General features: G+C 42.2%; 1 protein-coding gene across 1 annotated transcript; it reads right to left on the bottom strand.

Annotated features, from left to right (window-relative positions):
• Nucleotides 1–3471: 3471 nt before the first annotated feature.
• COQ6 (coenzyme Q6, monooxygenase) lies at nt 3472–18561 on the bottom strand. Its single transcript, XM_060620236.3, has 12 exons — nt 18347–18561; nt 13409–13543; nt 11974–12032; nt 11559–11682; nt 8434–8564; nt 7641–7748; nt 7488–7550; nt 7197–7304; nt 4558–4760; nt 4364–4479; nt 4034–4200; nt 3472–3599 (listed from the first exon to the last, which is right to left on the bottom strand). Exons 1-12 carry the CDS (start codon nt 18510–18512, stop codon nt 3570–3572), a joined length of 1410 nt encoding a protein of 469 aa, XP_060476219.1. The 5' UTR covers nt 18513–18561; the 3' UTR covers nt 3472–3569.
• Between the last annotated feature and the right edge of the window lie 83 nt (nt 18562–18644).

Genomic DNA, 18644 nt, shown 5'->3' with positions numbered 1-18644 from the left:
CACAGAACAGCTTCCCTTTGTGTCTTCAGTTTCTTTCATCGGTGTCTTATAGTCATAAGTGTCTAGGTCTTTCACCTCTTTGATTAAATTTATTCATAGGTATTCTTTTTGATGCAGTTGTAAATTGCAAATGGAATTGTTTTTTTAACTTCTTCTGATGCTTTATTCTTAGTGTGTAGAAACACCACAGATTTCTGTGCATTGATTTTACATCCTGCAACTTGACTGAATTTTTTAGTTCTAGCAGTTTTCTGATGGGGTCTTTAGGGTTTTCTATGTATAGTATCATGTCATCTGCAAATAGTTTTGCTTCTTCCTTTCTGATTTGGCTGCCTTTTCTCTTGACTAATTGGTGTGGCTAGGACTTCCAGTACTGTATTGAAAAAAAGAGGTAAGAATGGGCATTCTTGTCTTGTTCTTGTTCTTAGATGAAAGGCTTTCAACTTTGCACTGTTGAGTATGATGCTATATGATTGTCCTATATGGCCTTTATTGTGTTAAGTTACGTTCCCTACTGTACCTACTTCATTAAGAATTTTGTTTTTCATTGTTTGCTTATTTTTGAGAGAGAGAGCATGCGAGTGGGAGAGGAGCAGAGAGAGGGAGACACAGAATCCAAAGCAAGCTTTGAGCTGTCAGCACAGAGCCTGATGCAGGGCTCGAACCCACGAGCCGTGAGATCGTGACCTGAGCTGAAGTCGGATGCTTAACTGAGCCATCCAGGTGCCCCTTTGTTGAGAATTTTTAACATAAATGGGTATTGAATTTGTCACATGGTTTTTCTGCATCTATTGAGATGATCAGATGACTTTATTTTTCTTTCTGTTAACATATCTCATTGATTGATTTCTGTATGTTGAACTATCCTTGCATCCCTGGAATAAATTCCACTTGATTGTGGTGTGTGATCCTTTTTAATGTATCATTAGATTAGATTTGCTAGTGTTTTGTTTAGAACTTTTGCATCTATGTTCATCAAGGATATTGGCCTATCCTTTTGTGTTGTCTTGGTTTTGGTTTTTGGAGTAATGTCTGGCCTTGTAAAATGTGTTTGGAAGCTATTCCTCCTCTTTTGGAAGAGTTTGAGAAAGGTAGTAAATCTTCCTTCAAAGTTTGGTAGAACTTGTCAGTGAAGCTGATTCTAGACTTTGCTTATTGGGAGGTTTTTTATTTCTGTTTCAAGCTCCTTATTAGTCATTGGTCTATTCATATTTTGTTTCTACGATTCTGTTTTGGAAGATTGTATGTTTCCAGGAATTAATTGACTTTTTCCAGGTTGTACAGCTTGTTGGCATGTAATTTTTTACAGGAGTCTCTTAGTTAGGATCCTTTGTATTTCTGTGTATCAGTTGTAACTATTCTTTGATCTCTGATTGAGTCCTCTCGTTTTTTCTTGCTTAGTCTGCTTAGGGTTTGTGGATTTTATCTTTTCAAAGAACCCTACTCTTGAGGTGCCTGGGTGGCCCAGTCCATTAAGCATCCGACTCTTGATCTCAGGGTCATGAGTTCAAGCCCATGTCAGGCTGTGCACTGGGCATGAAGCCCACTTAAAAAAAAACAAAAAACAAAAAAACACCAACTTAGTTTCATTGATTTTTTTTTTTTTTTTTTTAAAATATCTTTTGTCTCTATTTCTACTCTGATCTACCTTCTAATCTGGGGCCTTGTTCTTTTTCTAGAAAGTTCCTTTAGGTATATTGTCAGTCTGAGATTTTGTTTCTTTGGGTAGACCTGTATTGCTGTGAACTTCCCTCTTAGAACTGCTTTTGCTACATTGCATATCTTTTGGTATGTCATATTTCTGTTTTGTCTATAGGTATTTACTTCTCCTTTGATTGGATTACTCATTGGTTGTTCAATAGCACATTTAAACTTTTTGTGGTTTTTCCTGTTTTCTTGTAATTTATAGTTTCATATCATTGTGGTCAGAAAAGATGCTTGATAGGATTTCAGTTTTCTTTAATTTATTGAGACTTGGTTTTTTGGCCTAACGTGATTTATTCTGGAGAATGTTTTATGTACACTTAAGAATGTGTATTCTGCTTTAAGATTTTTTTTTAATGTTTATTTTTGACAGCGAGAGGGGAAGGCGCAGAGAGAAAGGGAGATGCAGAATCTGAAGCAGGCTCCAGGCTCTGAGCTGTCAGCAGAGTCCAACACAGGGCTCAACCTCACAAACCGTGAGATCATGACCTGAGCCCAAGTCAGATGCTTAATCAACTGAGCCACCCAGCCACCTCTGTATTCTGCTTTTAGATGGAATATTCTGAATATATTAAGTCTCTGTGGTCTAATGTGTTAAGCCCAATGTTTCTGTATTGATTTTTTTGGTCTGGATGACCAATCCATTGATGACAGGATAGTAAAGTCTCCTACTGGAGCACCTGGGTGGCTCAGTCAGTTAAGCATCTGACTCTTGATTTCAGCTCAGGTCACGATCTCAGTTTGTGAGTTCAATCCCCAGGTTAGGCTCTGTGCTGACAGTGTGGAACCTGCTTGAATTCTGTCTCCCGCTCTCTCTGCCCCTCCCTATTGCTTTCACGCTTGCTCTCTCTCAAATAGTTTAAGAAAAAAAAATCTCCTACAATTGCTTTCAGTATCTTCCTTTAGGTACATTAGTATTTGCTTTACGTATTTGGTGTTCTACATTGTGTGCACGTGTATTTATAAATGTTCTCTTTTCTTCCTAGATTGACCTTTCTATCCTATGTAATGCCCTTGTCTTTTATTACAGCCTTTGTTTTCAAGTCGATTTTGTCTGATAGGAGTACATAGCTTATCTGGTTTTCTTTTCATTTCCATGGAATATCTTTTTCTGTCCCTTCCAATTCCAGCCTGGGTTGTGTCCTACTGAAGTGTCTCTTGTAAGCAGTATATAGATGTGTGGTTTTTTTAATCCACCCACTCTGTCATTTGGCTAATTTAGTCCATTTTCATTGTTTCTTGTAGGCAGTATGTAGATGTGTGGTTTTTTAATCCACGCACTCTCATTTGGCTAATTTAGTCCATTTTCATTTAAAGTAATTATAGGTAAGTACACACCTTACTGCCATTTTGTTCATTATTTTCTGGCTGTTTCTGTAGTTTTTGGTTCTTCTTTCTTTCTTCCCTGGTGGTTTGATGGCTTTCTGGTGTTCTGTTTAAATTCCTTTCTCATTTTCTTGTGTGTATTTACTGTGTTTTTCCCTTGTGGTTACCATGAGGTTCACATAAAATATGCTATGTAAATTAGTAGTCTGTTTCAAGTTGACAGCAACTTAAGAGTTCTAAAATTAACAAGCGAAATGGATGAGACAGCCCCTTAGCAATTTTTCTTAGTAATAAAAAGTCTTTTCAACCAAATCATAATAGTCTTCCTTTGGGGTTTTTTCTTGGCTTGATTGATATGCCCTTCTCACACTGAATTTATCTGTCATTCATTATTTGGGCTCCACAGGCCCATTAAGCAGAGGAGAAAAAGAGACTAGAGAATTCTAATGTAAAGCAAATTTATTAAATCTTGAAACTATGTGATGGTCTTAGGAAAAGATGTTCATTTTTCATCACCATAATCTCCCGAAGAGGAGCGCTCATTTGCTTGCAAAGGCCATAATCTGTTCCTGGAGAAAAATGAAACAGACACTGTAAAGCATGGGGGCAAGTGAAGAAAATAGTTTAAAATAAAATATTTTTAAAAAAATTTTATATATAAATCTCCAAAGTGATTAAAGCAAAACATTGGCAGAAGTCCCAGACAGATACTCCTCCCAAGAGTCCCTCCAAAGTGTCTTTTAATAGAAGTTTCTCAGGAAAGCAGCTGGCCAAGCAGCAAAAGGAGTTTAAAACATCTTTAAAACTTTAAAAGTTCCTATTCACGATTTTTCCTCATATGAAGTTACTGCTTACATGTGGGCTCTAGCACCAAGCCCAACAAGGACTTTTTTGCTCATAACCAATGGGGAAGGTATTCAGAAAAAAATTCAAAGAAATTCAGAATAATTGGCAAAGTCCTCCTCAGTGAGCAGGACTCGTGGAGAGCCATGAGTGACCTTACTTTGAGTGGAGATACTGCATTTGTAGCCTGCAAGCCCCACGTCCTGAGCAGCACAAGTGGAGTGGCACTGGTGGAGTAGAGCCTTTTTAGGAGGTCAGTAGCAGCCAGAAGAGCAGTGTTGTGACGCTGTCGATCCGTCTCATAACCTGTGAGATGGCTCATAGAGCCTGGAGGAAAGGTATAAATCCTTAAAGCAATAGTGAAGTTCTTTGCCAGCAAACCAGACACACTGAAGTCTACCATATCCGGCTGCTGAGGGACATTTTGGGGTCCTGACCTTTCCTAACCACGTGATCTCTGGATACTTCTCTGAGGTACCTGAACCCTTACCTAAGTCCTTCCCATTGAAGGCTGCAGCACTGAGGTGATGGACCAAGCTGGAGATATCCCCAAAGCCCATGTTGACACCTTGTCCTGCAAGTGGATGGACTCTGTGGGCTGCATCCCTAAAAAGAAAGCAGAGTTCAGACGCGGCCTCCGCAGCAGAGTGCGAAGACGGCAGCCCTGCTGTGTTGTCATCTTACCCAATGAGCGCCAGCCGAGGCCGGACGTATTCAGCAGCATGTCCCAACCCGAGTGGAAATGACATTCGGCTTCTGGCATCCACTCTGGCTATACTTGGGGGCAGCTGGCGAGCTGAGACCTTAGTGGGCTTCAGAAAGGCAACAGCATATTGCAGCATGGCGCCAGCCGAGTCGATGAAGTCGGTGTGGTTAGCATCACTCCACTGAGTAGTGTCAGCCGTAAACAAACCGTGAAAATTCACCAGTGATTAGCAGGGAATTAAATCAGCAAGGAAATACATTTTATAACTACAGCCAAGAGTTAATAGTACCTCACATGCCAAACTGATCTAGACCGCAGGTGACAGGCCCCCTTAAACAAATACAGAACACAACTTCCCCCAGGTTTTAGGCTCAAGCCAAACTGCTCGTGAGCTGCTCCTGTCTACCTCTGAACTTCACCTTTCACTTCACCTTAACCCTTAAAACCACACACTAGCCACAGCGTAGCTCATTCTACAACATCCTCTTGCTTCTGGCATTCCCCACTTTGCTAGAATGTCCTCCTAGTTCACCAGGGTAACCCTCATAGCATCCGGAAGCTGTCACCACTTTTTGTGAACCTCCCTGCAAACCCTCTTCTGTGCTCCAACACCCTATAAATACTTGTACCACTGTTCCCAAACTGTTACTTAAGTATCTTTCTCCCTCACTTGTCTGTGAGCAGGGACTGTGTCTCATTTGTCCATTTCCAGACTCTTCTACATAGAAGGCACATGTAATTGTTGCCAAATGAATGCACTGAAAACATCTGTGCCAGGAATACACGCTAAATGACCAGAGGAGAGGTAGAGTTCACTATTTACTTCGGAAGGCACTTTAGCCTAAAAGGCTCTGCCCCTTTTACTCCTGTTGCTGCTCCAGAGCAGTGAAGCCTAAGTTCTTCAGTGTAAAACTACTGTGAAGTCACTAGTGAAGTAGTAGAGAGTTTGGTAGTTAAAACCACAGGCTCAAGGACCAGCCTGATTTCTGAACCAGCTTTACCGCTAGCTCTATGACCTCGTTAGGCAAGTAACCTAGCTGTAAATGAGCATGATCATAGCACCTACCTCAGTGGTTCACTGCATTAAATACATGCAGGTAATGCTCTTCACCTGCACATGGCACACAGTAAGCACTCGATAAATGTTGCTGATTATTACTATTAGTGAATTTTAGATAAATGTGGTATTGAAGCTCCAAAATTACTAGTGCCAGTATTTTTTTTAATTTTTTAATGTTTATTTTTGAGAGAGAGGATGAGTGGGGGAGGGGTAAAGAGACGGGGAAGACAGAATCTGAAGCAGGCTCCAGACTCCGAGCTGTCAGCACAGAGCCCGATGCGGGGCTTGAACCCACGAACCTTGAGCCAAAGTCAGACGCTTAATCGACTGAGCCACCAAATTACCCCACTGGTGTCAATACTATTAAAGGCTTTATGTATCTGCTCCAGAATAATCATTACCATTTGTTGAGCACTTACAACGTACTAGGTATGTTCTAAGCATTTTACATAAATTCTCTCATTTTTAAAAAAAATTTTTTTTTTTAACATTTATTTATTTTTGAGACAGAGAGAGAGAGCATGAACAGGGAGGGTCAGAGAAAGAGGGAGACACAGAATCCGAAACAGGCTCCAGGCTCCGAGCTGTCAGCACAGAGCCCGATGCGGGGCTCGAACCTACAGACTGTGAGATCATGACCTGAGCCGAAGTCGGACGCTTAACCGACTGAGCCACCCAGGCGCCCCAAATTCTCTCATTTTTTAAGTCTTTAGACTTTTGGGGTACCTGGTGGCTCAGTCGAGCATCTGGCTATTTTTTTTGGCTCAGGTCACAATCTCATGGTTTGTAGGATCGAGCCCTGCATCAGGCTTCAATCTCTTTCACACACACGCACTCTCAAAAATAAACTAAAACAGTCTTTAGACTTTTTATTATTATTAAACTCTGAGAGGCTGGTGATACTGTTTCCCTTTTCTAGGAGATTAACAGAACCATAACAGTATTGAATCCATGTCTGTCTACAAAACTTTTAAGTTTATATTTATTTTGAAAGAGAGCATGTGTGAGAGAGAGCACACATGTGAGTGGGGGAGGGGCAGAGAGAGAGAGAGAGAAAGAAAGAAAGAAAGAATCCCAAGCAGGCTCCACACTGTCAGCACAGAGCCCCATGTGGGGCTCAAACCCATGGAACTGTGAGATCTTAACCTGAGCTGAAATTAAGAGTCAAGACCCTTAACCGACTGAGCCACCCAGGTGCCTCTACAAAACTTAGCTCCCTGCTGAAATGTGCTCAGCTCCTCTCCAGAACACTCCTAATGAATCAGGCTTCCAAAGTTCATAGCTATTCAAAACTAGCCAAATATTACAGCTTCAAAAAAATAGGCCAATGCTAACTACTGCCCAGGCAGCTGTTTCAGTCAGCACAACAGCCCACAACCACAAAAAAGCACAGAAGTTATTAATTTTCATTGTTTTTCATTTCCCAGAATGCCCTCCTCTTCACATAACCCACTTACAAAGGGGCAGCTGGTTGGTTATTCCTTTTTCCTTCATCAAAACACCTTTCTGTATCTACCACCCTGCAACACGTCATCAGCTGGACAAATTCATACTCACAAAGGCAGAGTTAATGGCATCCACAAACTTTTCTTCATCCATGCTCACCAGTTCTGCTGCGTGTTCATGGGATGTGGACCAAACCAAGGAACTCAAGGTGTCTGAGAGCTGTGTCAAAAGAACACCAATGCTAAGGGCTAAAACTTCTGTTCTTGGGAGCTCTCAAGCACAAAGGAAGTAAAGTTAGCTTGGGCATATTCCCTAGAAAGCAGAAAAAGGTTGAGAGAAAGTGAAGCCCTAAAAGAGGAAGGCTGGGCATGTTTAAGCAGAGTAGCCAGAAGGACTTCTTACCGGGAGCAGAGCAATGGGCCCAGAGGGAAGAAATCTCTGCCAGGCTACATTGTTTTCTGTGGCCTACAATTGAAAGAAAAGAGTTCTCACGAGAGGTACTCAGTACCCATTAAACACGAGCAGGGTCCCCAGATGGTGGGCTCAGGACTTTACCTCCGATAAATGCAAAGTAGCTACAACAGCAGACTGATCATAGTTCCAGCTGACGTTCTGAATCCCAGCAGCCTGCCGCACTCCTGAGTTGTGACCGTCTGCACCAATCTGCATGGAAACAAGAGCCTGTTAAGCCTTATAACTTCTGAATACATGAAACTGTTCCAGAGGTTTGTTTCTGTCTCCTTTTCTCTAGGTCCACCTGTTCTCAAAGCCCATCTGTAGCAGACAACTTGTTACCACGCTTGCCTCACAGCCCCTGGAGGGGTAGCCTTACCTAGGTGACCCCAGTCTCAGCTAATGGACCAAAGCTGGACATGTCCTCCATGAGGTACTAGCCAGAGGTTAGCTTGGCCAAATTCTCCTGATGTTTGAACTAGAAATCAATAAGGCAAGCACTGGAGCTGAACACTCCTGTTGTAAGGTTAGGAATGGATGTCAAGTAAAAGAGGAAGCTGGCAAACAAAAAAAAAGGGGGGGAATACAATGAGATGGATTGACTACAGGACTCCTGTGAGGGAAAAAAGAACCTCAATTTCTGGTTTTTGTCCCTGTGAGGCCAGGTTTCTTTTATTTCCAGACCTAAGATGGTCTAGGAGACTGCTTCCTATACAGGATTTACAACGACACCATATTAACTTGAGTTGGCCTAGGTGGGTACTGGTCCTTATAACCAAAAGCTCTGCCAAAAATTAACTTCAACTATAGCTTAGATCTAAAAACTAAAGGCCTTAGAGTTTAGAATAAGCTATGGCTATGCAAGACCCCTGGCAAAATAAGAATTTTCAACTACCAACAATTTAGTCTGGAGGGTGCTGCCATCACCTAGGGTAATATGAACCCAAGGGCTGGAGTCTGTCATGGGAAATGGATAAGGCCAGGTATAGCCGACTGCTTTGCTCCTGTAGAGAACCGTCACACGGTCTAGGAGGTCAGAAGAGAGAAAACAAAACATTAGAAAGGCAGTCCACACGGCTGAGAAAAAAGCCCTAACTAGATCTAAAGCGAGCTCTCAAGACAGCTGTCTCTTATCATTTACCCCTAAGCAAGAAAAGATCTAACAAATAACTCCTATAATTAATGCTATGGTCTGAGAGCTGATAAATGACAAAAGTCACAGGGATGAATCAGTGTAAAAAAAAAATCAACTCTCACTGAGTTACCCGCCTGCACCAGGGATTCTTTCTTCTCATCTCCACACTCACTGCTCTTGTAGTTTCCCTCTGTGCCTAAGCGAATCCACATGTGCTTTCGGAATAAACAGGGTGGGAATCCCATGGGCCCAGGTAAGTTCTAGATTTCATAAGATTTTTCTTGCCATTGGAAATCGTTTTACTTTTCTGATCATAAAAATGATACACCTACTGGAAGTCTGAACAACAAAGATTTAAAAGGGAGGGAAAAATCACCCTTAATCATATCATTCAGAGGCAACTACAGTTAAAGCTTTGCCATCTAGCTTTCCAGGTGATTTCCGATGCATATAGACACAGTGCACATGTAGGATATGACACATACTTTTTCCACCAATATATTACGGAACATGTTTCTAAGTGACCAAATATTAGGTCTAAGTTTTTTTTTTTTTTTTAAATTTTTTATTATTATTTTTTTAATGTTTGTTTATTTTTGAGACAGAGAGAGACAAGAGCATGAACGGGGGAGGGTCAGAGAGAGGGAGACACAGAATCGGAAGCAGGCTCCAGGCTCCGAGCTGTTAGCACAGAGCCTGACGTGGGGCTCGAACTCATGGACTGTGAGATCGTGACCTGAGCCGAAGTCGGACGCTTAACCGACTGAGCCACCCAGGTGCCCCAGGTCTAAGTTATCTTTAAAAGCTGCACATAGGTGGGGCGCCTGGCTGGCTCAGTCGGTAAAGCATGAAATTACTTAAAATTTTGGGGGCGCCTGGGTGGCTCAGACAGTTAAACGTCTGACTCCTGATTTTGGTTTGGGTCATGATCTTGTGGTTCATAGGTTCAGGCCCCACACTGGGCTTCACACTGCTGACAGTATGGAGCCTGCTTGGGATTCTCTCTCCTCCTCTCTCTGCCCCTCCCCTGCTCACTCTGGTACTCTCTCAAAATAAATTAAAAAAGGGCACTTGGGTGGCTCAGTCGGTTAAGTGTCCAACTCTTGGTTTTGGCTCAGATCATGATCTCATGATTTTGTGAGTTGGAGCTCTGCATCAGGCTCTGCACTGACAGCACAGAGCCTGCTTGGAATTCTTTCTATCCCCCCACCTCTCTCTCTGCCCCTCCCCATCTCGTGCTCACTCTCTCTCTCTAAATAAATAAATAAACATAAAAAAAATTAAATAAACTTAAAAAAAATCTTTAAAAAAGTTGCACATAAGTTGATTACATGGATAAGTTATTATCCCATATCAGAAAGCTAGAACTCTGAGATATTTGCAAACTATGTATCTGATAAGGAATTCATATTCAGAATATATAAAAAACTCTTGTAACTGAAAGACAATCCAGTGGGTTTTTTTTGTTTTTTTTTTTAATGTTTATTTATATTTATAGAGAGAGAGAGAGTGCACAAGCAGGGGAGGGGCAGATAGAGGAGGGAGAGAATCCCAAGCAGGCTCCTGACTATCAGCGTAGAGACTAACAATGGGGCTCGATCTCACAAACCATGAGACCATGACCTGAGCCGAAATCAAGAGTCAGATGTTCAACCGACTGAGCCACCCAGGAACCCTGACAATCCAGTTTTTATATGGGCAAAAGATTTTGAATAGTCATTTCTCCAAATGGCCAATAAGCAGAGGAAAAGATGGGAAATACAATCAAAACTACAATGAGATACCATTTCAGTCACTAAGATGGCTATAATAAAAAAAAAAAAAAAATAATAAAAGTGAAAAGTAAGTGTTGGTAAGGATGTGGAGATACTGGAACCCTTATACATCATTGGTGGGAAAGGGAAATGGTATAGCCTCTTTGAAAAAGTTTAGTAGTTTCTGAAAATGTTAAACACAGAATTATTATATGACCCAGCAAGTCTACTCCTAAGTATCTACCCAGAAACCTATGTCCACGCAAAAACTTGTACACAAGTGTTCATAGCATTATTCACAATTGCCAAAAAGTGGAAACAATCCAAATGTCCATTAACTCATGAATGAATAAATGAAATGTGGTATATCCACATGATGGAATACTACTTGGCAATAAAAAAGAATGGAATACTAACAGGGCTGCAACATGAATGAATCTCAAAGATATGTTCAGTGCGAGAAGTAGACACAAAAGGATACATATGTCCTGTATGATTCTATCTATATGAAATGTCCAGAATAGACAAATCCCGAGAGACAGAAAAGTAGATCAATGGTGCCAGGGGCTGGGGTTGGGAATGGATGTAAATGGACATAAGGTTTCCTTTTGAGGTGACAGAAATGTTCTAAAATGATATTGTGATGGTGGCATAACTCTATAGTTACACTAAAAATCACTGAATTGTACACTTAAAATGGGTGAATTCTATGGTATGTAAATTATACCGGAGTAAAACTGTTTAAAAAAAAAAAGAAAGAAAGAAAAGAAAAACCCGGGGCACCTGGGTGGCTTGGGTCATGATCCTGTGGTTCCTGAGTTTGAGCCCCGTGTCGGGCTCAATGCCTGCTTCAGATTCTGTGTGTCTCTTTCTCTGCCCCTCACCTGCTCACACACTCCCTCTCTCTCCCTCCCTCCAAAGTAAATAAACATTAAAAAAAAACTAAAAAATAAAAAAAAAAAAAAAAAAAAGAAAAGAGAAGAACAACCCTAAAATACCCATCAGAGGATTTCTTTATGGTGGATGTTCAGTCTCTGTAAAAGGCGTCCTTTTTTCCAGTAAGTCCTCTGATAATTCTAAAGTAGTTCACCTTCCAGAGTAAAAGGAAGATGTAAGAAGTGGGTGCCTCACCCGACACAGCCTCCAGCTGCTTAGTGAGAGCGCACATTATGACATCATTCTCCACTATATAGCCCATGTCGTCCAGATTATCCTTATCGAACATTATCAGGGCCTCTGAGCAGGCATCCCACACCTGGAAAACACAAAGGGAAACTTGTATTATAACCCAAGGAAAAGAAAGCATTACTCCAGTCAGAAACTACTGCTTTCCCAAGGGACAGAACCAGAAAAATCACAATGTCAGTCCCTCTGGCAGGAGACCGAAGGTAAGAAGAAAATTCTCTCGAGAATGCTTCCCCCGACTCCTTAGACTGAGTGGGAACTTCGATTCTTCCCACTTTCACAGAAAATACGGAGAATATGGACTTCAATATCTTAACCCAAGACAACCAAGATATCTTGCCAAAAGTGATAAAGAAGGCACCTGCATTCGCCGAAAGGCTCTGTATCTCATGTTGCAGATGTGGTCCCAGGCACCAAAACCTACAAAAGAAAGGATCTATATATAGGCCAGAGCAACCTTGTGGGACCACACCCTTCCTAGGCTCTCCTTATCTTTCTAACCTCTGAAGTAAGAGGTTGTTTTCAGTGTTCTCCAATGACAAACTGGAAAATACTTGCCATTTCTTCCTGTTTGATGCCAGGAGTTAAGCTACTCCGCTCCCCAATTCAGATTATATAGCATGAAAAAAGGCACAGCTTTCATAATCAAAAAGTCAAATCACATTAAAGTTAGGGGAAAGGGGGGTGCCTGGGTGGCTCAGTCAGTTAAGCATCCAACTTCAGCTCAGGTCATGATCTCATTGTTCGGGAGTTCGATCCCCACATTGGGCTCTGCATTGGTGGTGTGGAGCCTGCTTGGAATTCTCTCTCTCTACCCCACTCTCCTCTCTGCCCCTTTCTCACTTACACTCTCTCAAAATAAATAAGTAAACTTAAAAAAAAAAGGGGGGGGGATAAAAAAGGAAACCAAACCCACATTGTTTTTCACCATCCTACAGAAGTTAAACTCTGAATAAAGACTATTTTGGGGGGGGCAACTGGCTCACTCAGGGCGCGTGACTCTTGATCATGGGGTTATGAGTTCGAGCCCCACAATGAGCATAGAGATTCCTTAAAAGTAATATCTTAAAAAAAAAAAAAAAGACTTTTTCTTTATTGAGCACCTACTTATGTGCCCAACACAATTCTAGGTACTGAGCATAAACTGTGAAACCAAACAGACAAAGTTCCTGCCCTTCTGCAACTAACATTCTGGCTGGAGACACAGACAGTAAAAAATACGTAATATATTGTCAGGTAGTACTAAGTGTTATGAAGAAAAATAAAGCAGTGTAAGAGGCTAAAGAATGATGGAAGAGTCTAATTTTTGACAGGGTGGTTCTAGATAGGATAGCCTGAGGGAGTAACACTTGGCAGAAACCTAAAGACGGCTTTCTAATGGGTTCCACGTGCACACATTCCATCTATACTCCAAAAGCATCTAGCATGCAAACTCCCTAGCTCCCCAGAGGGCTGACTCTGGGAGTGAAGAGGGTGCTCCTACCAGAAGTGAATGGTCATAATTAGTTCATATAGTTTCAATTCCATCAATTCATAATGACCCAACATCACAAAGGAAGCCTACATGATGGACCCACAGGTCCCAAGGAGGTCTTTCTCAGACTAGGTACACTTTTAACAGTGTCAGGGGTCCTCATCTTCAACGATGAACTAGATAACCTACACCATCCCCCCCCCCCCCCCACCGCCCCCGCAATGAGCTCCCTCCTCACCAGATGCTCTGGAGACTCTGCCCTACAAGGCACACTGGAAAGCCAAGAGAGACAAGAGACCGGTTCTATGAAACATCTACTCACTACTGAGAAGGGTTGCAGAGCCAGGGGAAATGGAGCTGACTCTGTTGCTGTAAGTTTCTGGCAATTTCTCCCATACTTTTTTTGGACCTGCTTCTAGCAACAGGATTTTCTTGTCACAAAAATGAGTATCATGTCCTAAAAAAAAAAAAAAAAAAAAAATCAACATTTTACATCATATCAGAATTTCTTCCTTTTCTTGTTTCCAAGAGAAACAACAGATTAACTAATTCATTCGCTCTTAGAATACATATTTCTCACAGGGCACACAAAAAGGAAACACCACACAGAATCCTAAGCAAGAACACATACCACTATTTCAGCCATCTGAACTACCCGGCCCATGACTTTAAGGTTTCTCTAGACAGTCCAACACCTGCCATTTGCACAGAAACAAATAATGGCAAAATTCATAATGAGCCAGAATTCCTTAGAGAGGAAGAAGCAAAAGAGAAAGGCTGAAGTACTTAGACACCAGATACTCCTAATCTTGAAACTATTTCAGTCACTAAAAATATACAAACCCTGCTCAACAGAAAAATGGAATATTCAACAAGCAACATTTATTGTGGCGTCAAGATTAAATCAAGAATAAGAATTAGTTTGTAAAAGAAAAGGAGCCCAAAAAATACATCAACTGGGCCTCCAACTCTGGTCCTCAAACATCTATATAGGGAAGTAAAAAGGGATTTTGTTACTGGGCAACTGCAGCACAGATACAGTCCCGCCACAATATCCCAGAGAAAGACATGGAAACAGGAAGCAGGGAGTTGCTGCAGCCAAAAAAGGAAAGGAAAAAAAAATGTGTTAGGATCACCAGAGAAGAAACACCGGAGATTTTACTCAGTAACGATAAAAACCCCACATTCTCCGGAATCTAAATTAGAAGAGTGGCATTATTGGAACATTCAACTGAGGAGTGTGAAAATCAAGGTCGCTCCAGTGGAACAGGCAGTGAGCAGCACGGAGACACTACCACGTTCACCTGCCCCCCACCTTGCTGCGCTGCTGTTTTGCACTGGAGGTCGAGGGCAGCCACACTCCCCCGAGGACCGCCTTCTGGCCCATCATACCTCTATGCCTTCTAGTAGCTGCTCCACCCCAATGTTCACCGGGCCAACTCTCCCCTCTGGATCCGGCTCGCTCAAGCCTCACCTCCTCACCTGCTCCCCCAGCAGAGGTCAGCTGCTTGTCCCTCTAGGGAGCTTTCATTTTACTCTTCCTTCTATTATTTACAAATCTTTCTCTTTAGCTAGATTCTAAATTCCTTGGGGGCCAGGAACCACTTCTTAGGGCTAATATTCCCAAGCAGCACATGCCGTATCTTCTCAATCCACAAAATATACAATGCACGTTTTTGTTAAATAAGACACAAGGAAACTAACAGAAAAAGTATATTTCCAAACACATTATAAAATAGGTTCAGTATTTTATCTTTTAGCTATTTAAACTAACATTTTTGAAAACTTATTTGGAAAAAAAAAACACTAGAGAATACAATTTACAAATAACAACAAGAGAGGAAAATATAGATATTTCAAGACTGAAACAAAAACTAATGTGAGTCTGAAGAAGAATCCAGGAAAAACTGACTTAAGGGGGAAAATGAAGAGCCTACTGAAAATTTTTCACTTTTATTTTTTATTTTATTTATTTATGTTTTAATTTTTCACTTTTAAAGCAGCTGCCCAAAATTAAGTGGATTCTGAGGGGCACCTGGGTGGCTCAGTTGGTCAAGCAACCAACTCTTGGTTTTGGCTCAGGTCATGATCTCATGGGATCGTTGAGTTTGAGCCTCACGTCGGGCTCCACACTGCTTGGGATTCTCTCCCTCTCCCTCTGCCCCTCCCCTGCTTGTGCTCATGTTCTCTCTCTCTCAAAATAAATACACTTAAGGGGCGCCTGGGTGGCTCAGTTGGTTGAGCGTCCGACTTCAGCTCAGGTCACGATCTCGCGGTCCGTGAGTTCGAGCCCCGCGTCGGGCTCTGGGCTGACGGCTCAGAGCCTGGAGCCTGCTTCCGATTCTGTGTCTCCCTCTCTCTCTGCTCCTCCCCCGTTCATGCTCTGTCTCTCTCTCTATCTCAAAAATAAATAAACGTTAAAAAAAAAAAAATTAAAAAAAAAAATAATAAAATAAATACACTTAAAACGATTAGATTAAGTAGATGTTGAAATAAAAAGGTTGATCGCCACATAAACTACTGACAGTATTCTCTGGAATACAAGCTGTGATAATCAAGGGGAAATATTAGCATGCTTGAGACTTTTCTCAATTTGGTAGGTTACTTGACTCAACAGGAGAAAACGATCCCACACACACCTGCCTGTAAAAGGCTGAGCACCTGCCAGCGTCCCAACTGCTTACAGGAAAAAAGCAGCAGCTTGCTCACTGAATAAACTGCATGAGAGATTTCCAAACCTTCCAGAGCTCCTGCTTTCACCTTTTTAGCACTTACTATTTTCTCTGCGCTTTTTAAGGAAATTAGTCGGTGTGTGAAATTTTTCTTTTGTAAACCTGTGTTTGGTAGTTTTGACTTAACTTAGAGCAGTGATTCTCACAACCTGCTGTATTTGGGCCCTTGACCTTTCTTTTGTAGACATATACAGAGAATTCTGTACTGTGAATGCTTAAAGTCAGTCCTGACTTTATGAATTTATACTTCTGTGGAAGAGACAAGAAAATAAACAATTACAATACAGAATTCTGTTTAAGGTTGATAAAAGAAAGCCCTGCTGCTCTCCCTCCTTGAGGTGTTGGGAGAGATGGTAAGACGAACAAAATAGGAAGGGAAAAAGTTAAATACAAACATTAACACTAAGGTGTTAGTAAGACTAGAAATTTTTTCAGGTACATATCATACAGAATTCTATGAAAAGTTAAAAGCTAAAGTCACCAATCGCTTCTCGGCCTTTTGGCTAAGATCAAGTGTAAAAGCTAAAGTCACTACAAGATTAAGCTCTTCCCAGTGCTTCTCACTCTCAAAAGTGTGGTCTCCAGGCCTCCACCTCTGCGGGTATTTGTTAAAAATAAAGGTTCCTGGGCTCCGCCTGGATAAACTCAATCAGTCATACTTTAGCCCAATTACCAATAGGTACAACCAAAATGACGGTTAGAAAGCAAAGGCATATACCTGCCAGAAAGTTCTGTGTCTCAAAAAGGCTCTGTATCTCCTAATTACTGACTTTTGAGTGCAAGTTACTTAACCTTTCTGAGTTTTACCTTCCTTATCTGCACAACCTACAATCAAGATTATGAGGATGCAACGTGGGGTCAACTACACGTCAATGAAAAAAGATTGTGAGGGGGGCACCTGGGTGGCTCAGTTGGTTGAGCATCTTCAGCTCAGATCATGATCTCAGTCTGGGAGTTCAAGCCCTGCATCGGGGCTCTCAGTCTGGGGTTCAAGCCCTGCATCACTGCTCTCAGCACAGAGCCCACTTTGGATCCTCTGTCCCGCGCTCTCTCTGCCCTTCCCCTGCTCACACTGTCTCTTAAAAAAAAAAAAAAAAAAAAAAAAAAAAAGTTAATTAAAAAAAAAAAGATTATGAGGGGTGCCTGCATGGCTCAGTCAGTTAAGCAGCCGGCTTTGCCTCAGCTCATGATCTCATGGTTTGTGAGTTCAAGCACTCCTTCAGGCTCATACTGACAGTATGGAGCCTGGATGGAATTCTCTCTCTCCCTCTCTCTCTTAAAAATAAATAAACTTAAAAAAGATATACATACATAGAAATAAAATGGGGAAAGGTTCTGAATAGGCATTTCTCCAAAGAAGATATACAAACGGCCAATAAGCATATGAAAGGATACTTCAACATCCTCACTCACTAGGGAAATCCAAGTCAAACCAGGAAATACCACTTCACACCCACTAGGAAGACTACAAACAAAAATACAGTATCAAGTGCCGTCCAGGATGTGCACCTTGAGATACCATTGGGCAGCTCTTCAAAACAGTTAGCATGTGATCCAGCAATTCCACTCCTAGAAATAGAACCAAGTAGCCAAAAATATGTTTACACACAAGCTTGTACACAAAATAGCATTATCTGTAATAGTCCAGAAGTGGAAGCAACCCAAATACCCATCAACAAACAAACCGAAGGTAACAAATACATTCACACAATGGAATATTATTCAACCATAAAAAGGAAGTACTAGTGGGGCACCTGGGGGGCTCAGTCAAGTGACTCTTGACTTTTGTCACGATCTCCCAGTATGTGGGACACAGCCCCATCGGGCTCTGCAATGACAGCAGGGAGCCTGCTTAGGATTCTCTCTCTCCCTCTCGCTCTCTGCCCTTGCCCTGCTCGAGGGCTGGCTCTCTCAAAATAAATAAACAACAACAACAACAAAAAAGTACTGGTACAGATACAACCTGGATAAACCTTTAAAACATTAAGCAAAATCGACGTATATAAAAATGTCAGGAAAAAACAAATCTAGAGAGACCAAAATGTTCAGGAGTGGTTGCCTAGGGTTGAGGAGCTTTGGGGGGAAATGGGCAGCGACTCAGTGGTTCCTGTTTCTTTTGGAGGGGGGAGGGTAATAAAAATGTTCTAAAATTTACTGCGGGGATGGATGCACAATCTGTTAACATACTAAAAACCATTAAATCGCATTCTTTAAATGGGTTAATTTTATAATATGCAATTATATCTCAAGCTATTTTTTAAAAGAAACAAAATGCCTAGCCCAATACAAGGCCTGATACGTTCCGACTGTGCCCATTCCTAAATTACAAAGGGCGGGATTTAGAATGACTCCTAAGGATCCTCCTCCCACTTCTGACCCTTCGGAATCCTGAAGGACCAGACGCTTGCCCTGGGGCTCCTCTGGATAGGGGAAAGACCACAAAACCCGCGTCGCGCAGGGCTCCCACGGTCCTCACAGTTCCTCCACGGTCCCGCTCCTCCCCACTACCTGCCTGGAGATGCGCTTACCCAAGGCACAAGCCATGGCGGCGCCCACCAGGCCTCCGCCCGACACCACCACATCGTACACGGTGTCTGCCTTGGCGCCCGACCACCGCCGGCAGGAAAGCAGCGGACCTCTCCCGGCGGCTGCAGGTGCAGCCCTCCACCGGCTCAGAGCCAGGCGAGCCGCCATGACGCTGACCGGCAGTGTACTTGGCGCCCCGCTAGGCCCTCCTTTTGCTGCACTTCCGGAGCAGAGCCCTCCAATCACTAGCTGCTTCAGTTGCGGCTTTAGAACCGGATATAGAATGCGCAAAGAGTAGGC

This window comes from Panthera onca, chromosome B3 (assembly GCF_046562875.1).
Source record: "Panthera onca isolate mPanOnc1 chromosome B3, mPanOnc1 haplotype 2, whole genome shotgun sequence".
Lineage (NCBI taxonomy): Eukaryota > Metazoa > Chordata > Mammalia > Carnivora > Felidae > Panthera > Panthera onca.
Note: the sequence above shows the minus strand (reverse complement) of the source record. Positions and strands in the feature narration are given on the sequence as shown.